The sequence below is a fragment of the Myotis davidii genome, unplaced genomic scaffold, assembly GCF_000327345.1.
Source record: "Myotis davidii unplaced genomic scaffold, ASM32734v1 scaffold934, whole genome shotgun sequence".
In the NCBI taxonomy this organism is placed as follows: Eukaryota; Metazoa; Chordata; class Mammalia; order Chiroptera; family Vespertilionidae; genus Myotis; species Myotis davidii.
The window spans coordinates 959,834-963,945 of record NW_006285798.1 but is presented as its reverse complement, the minus strand read 5'-3'; the positions used below and the strand labels follow the sequence as shown (position 1 = coordinate 963,945).

The 4,112-nt window shown below is 46.3% G+C and overlaps 1 protein-coding gene across 1 annotated transcript in view; it reads left to right on the top strand.

Annotated features, from left to right (window-relative positions):
• The first annotated feature begins 4,073 nt into the window (after positions 1–4,073).
• The window catches only part of NFATC2IP (nuclear factor of activated T-cells, cytoplasmic, calcineurin-dependent 2 interacting protein), a 10,601-nt gene continuing 10,562 nt past the window's right edge, over positions 4,074–4,112 (top strand). The window contains exon 1 of the mRNA XM_006756871.2: positions 4,074–4,085. Within this exon, the coding sequence (XP_006756934.1) occupies positions 4,074–4,085 (12 nt within the window). The remainder of the gene's footprint in view (positions 4,086–4,112) is intronic.

Here is a 4,112-nt window from a genome sequence, read left to right as displayed (position 1 = left end):
AGCATGTTCTGTACATGATGGCAGATAGTGCGAACTGTGGCCAGTTCCTTTCTGTTTCCCCACCATTTGTCAACCCAGAGCCTCTTCTTTTTCCCCACCATTTGTCAACCCAGAGCCTCTTTTTCTTTCGGAGGAGACTGAACTCTACATTGATGTGGTTGAGTCCCTCCGCAGGGTGCCTCTGGGGCCGTTCACAATAACTGTGCGCCCCTCCAGAGTGATGTCCACATTTTCTGGGATGTCCACTTTCTGATTGCTGAGAATGGTCTTCATCCTCGCAGTAGATGCGGCGAAGAGCCATCAACCTGTTTTTAAAATTTTTATTTATTGATTTTAGAGAGTGAGAGGCTCCACTTATGTATGCATCCATTGGTTGATTCTTGTATGTGCCCTGACCAGGGATTGAACCCGCAACCTTGGTGGATCCAGATGTAACCAATTGAACTACTGTCAGGGCCAAGATAAATTTTCAAAATCCATACCTTGTTTTCCAAATAAGCAATGAATATACCTCAAGTAAGCGGACTTGACAACACCTTTAGCTGCACATAGTTCATCCTCACTTGATAATGGTAGTTGGCTTTATGGGGGGGATGGAGAAACAGACTTCTCCGTGGGGAGGCAGATGTATACACTGCAAGGCCCTGACCAGTTATTCTCCCCCAGGAACTGAGCGATAGAGAGGGATCTCCCTTAATGTTGCACTTCAAAAAGATGGCTCCCAATCCTTGAGTTCCTGTTTGAGGCTGGCAAGAGGCCCCGTTAGCAGTTATGAAGATTTACATGCACTTGGAAAGTTCTGAAAGAAAAAGGGGCAGGGAGGAGTCACGCCCCTTGTTTTCAAGAAGGAGAATTAGCCATAGCTGGTTTGGCTCAGTGGATAGAGCATCGGCCTGTGGACTGTAGAGTCCCAGGTTCGATCCTGGTCAAGGGCATGTACCTCGATTATAGGCTCCTCCCCGGCCCGGGCCCTGGGAGGAGCTAGTGTAGGAGGCAACCAATCAATGTGTTTCTCTCACATCAATATTTCTCTCTGTCTTTCCTTCTCTCTTCCACTCTCTCTAAAAAAATCAACTGAAAAATATTCTTGGGTGAGGATTAAAAAAAAACAACAGGAGAATTAAGGCTCCTATTTTTCATTTGTATTGTTCTGGGAAGATACTGGGTGGGTGTGTTATGGATGGAAGTGGAGTTCTTGGGGTGCCGCCAGGAAAAGAATTTCCTGAGACCCCACAGGAGGGAGAGGTTTCATGGAAGGTTTTATTGATGATGTAAAATTAAGGAGGTTCCCTTCCAAGGTCCCATCTCTGTCCACCTCATTATGGAAGAAGTCCATTCTTATCTTCAGCAGGGCCAGAATTAAGGCCACTGCCCAGTACAGTGCAGCCCCACTGTGGTTGCTCAGTGGTTAGAGCATAGGTTGGGTCTGTGTGCAGGAGGCAACCAATTGAGGTGTCTCTCTCATGTCAATGTTTCTTTCTGTCTCTGTCCCTCCCGTATACTCTCTAAAAATCAACCAATAAAATATCCTTGGGGGAGGATTCACACACACACATACACACACACTATAGTCCAGTCCAGCACTTGGCTCACTTAGCTTGTGTTCCCAGCTGCAGTCCATTGCATGTGGAGTCTGTTCGGCCATGGGACTTGGGGCTGCTTAAGACCACATGGCTATGGAGGGAGAACACGTGAGCCCACGGGCAAGTGCAGGGCGGGGAGCAAGAGAGAGAAAGCACAAGAAAGAGAGAGGGAACTCTTTTGTCTGGAGATTTTATTTTATTTTAAAATATGTTTTTATTGATTTTCAGAGAGCGAGAAAGGGAGAGGGAGAGAGAGAGAGAAACATTGATGTGAGAAAGAAACATCTATCGGCTGCCCAACAGGAGGATTGAGCCCAAAACTTGGGCATGTGCCATGACCAGGAATTGAACCTGCGACCTTTTGGTGCACAGGGCAATGCTCAACCAAATGAGCCACACCTGCCAGGGATTTTAACCCTCCAAGATTTTGCATGCTTCTGAGGGAGTCCACCCTGCTAGCCAATCCATTGTTCCCCAGGCTAGACTGACAGGCGAGCACCTTCCCTAGGTCACCGTGACTCACTTTGCATGTGCCCATGTTCCCCTTTGATTCCTTCCCCTGATATGTAGGGAATGGACTGGTGGTTCCCTGGGGAGCGTGAAGCTGTAGCTTCCTACTGAAGCTGCCCAGATGACCACACTTACAATGTTTGGCCTCCCTTCTGCTTTCTTTCTTGGTTTTATTATTATTATTTAAAAATAATTTTTGAATTGATTTTTTTACAGAGAGGAAGGGGGATGAAGAGAGTTTTTTACAGAGAGGAAGGGGGGGTGAAGAGAGAGAGAGAGAGAGAGAGAGAGAGAGAGAACCATCGATTGGTTGCCTCCCACGTAAGTCCCAACTGGGGATTGAACCCACAACCTGGGGATGTGTCCTGATCAAACCGGCCACCTTTTGGTGTACTGGACAATGGGCCAACCAACTGAGCCACTTTCTTTATTAATATTAGCCAGCTAATTACGAGAATAATAGGTGTATGCAGTGTTGACATTGTGCGTGGAATGTATCTGTCAGGACATCTGTGTGAGGGAGCGTTTGTATGACTTTGGAGGCAGTTCGGAGAGTTGAGTGGTATGAAAGTGTTAAGTCTCTAGGGTGGTGATGGCGAACCTATGATACGCGTGTCAGAGGTGACATGCGAACTCATTTTTTTGGTTGATTTTTCTTTGTTAAATGGCATTTAAATATATAAAATAAATATCAAAATTATAAATCTTCGTTTTACTATGGTTGCAAATATCAAAAAATTTCTATATGTGACACGGCACCAGAGTTAAGTTAGGGTTTTTCAAAATGCTGACATGCTGAGCTCAAAAGGTTCGCCATCACTGCTCTAGGGTGTTGGTTGTGTGGAATCTGCATGTGAGGAGGGGTGTGTGCGAGAGTGGGTGACATGTGGAATTAGTTCAGAACGTGATTGGGAGAAACATTAATGGGGACATCATGAAGTCTGGGGCTTAACTCTGTGATTTCATTTTCCCCCAAAACCAGTAGAGAATTGTTATGAGTTTATCTGAGCCAGACTGACCACATGCTAGGTATGCTGGGGGAGCAAGATCTCAAATACTCCCCTAGGCTCTGGCTTGATAGCTCAGTTGGTTAGAGCTGTGTCCTGATAAGCCAAGGCTGCAGGTTTAATTCCTGGTCAGGGCACATGCCCGGCTTGCAGGCTCAATCCCAAGTGCAGGAGGCAGCCAATAGATGTTTCTCTTTCTTGGATGTTTCTATTTCTCCCTCTCCCTTCCTCATTCTGAAATTAAGAAAAACATTAAAAAAAAACCCACATGAAAAATTTTTGAAAAGAATCAACCAGTGAATGCATAAATAAGTGGAACAACAATTGATGTTTCTTTCTCTCCCCCCTTTCTCTTACTCTCTAAAATCAATAAATAAAAATTAAAATAAAAAATATTTAAAATGCTTCCCTCCCCTAATTACACTGAACTTTTTTCTGACAAAGTCCATTTGGATATTTATAACATCATTCCAGGGCCATACAAAATTAACACTCTAAAAACTAGCTTGATATACTTGATCATTTAATTAACTCACTTCTAATGCCTTGGCAGGGCCAGACCAAATGATTTCCCCAGTCTTATACCAGGGGGCTATTCCCCACAAGGATAGTGCTTGAGGACTACAATTCCCAGGAGGCCTGGCTCCACCAAACTGGAAAACGGAAGTCTTTAATGGGCGGGACTGAGGGAAGGCTGGTCTGAAAGAGAGGCAGCCCAGCCAATGGGTGATCCCGGTGAAATTGAAACCTACACTAATTACCTCGAGGCTCATTGGAATCTTTGGCGCCTTGGTTTCAGTGGTGGATGTGTGATGGACGGGTGAAGGGACCGCTGAAAGGGCAGGGGGGCGGATCCAGAGCGTGTGGGAGGGGAGGAGTGATGACAAGCAGGCGGTTCCGCCAATGAATGGCGGAAGTCGCGGGGGGGCGGGGCGAATAACCTAGGGCGACTTTAGCGGCGGGGGTCAGTGCCATGGCGGAGCCGGTGAGGAAACGCGGCCGGCGCTCCCGA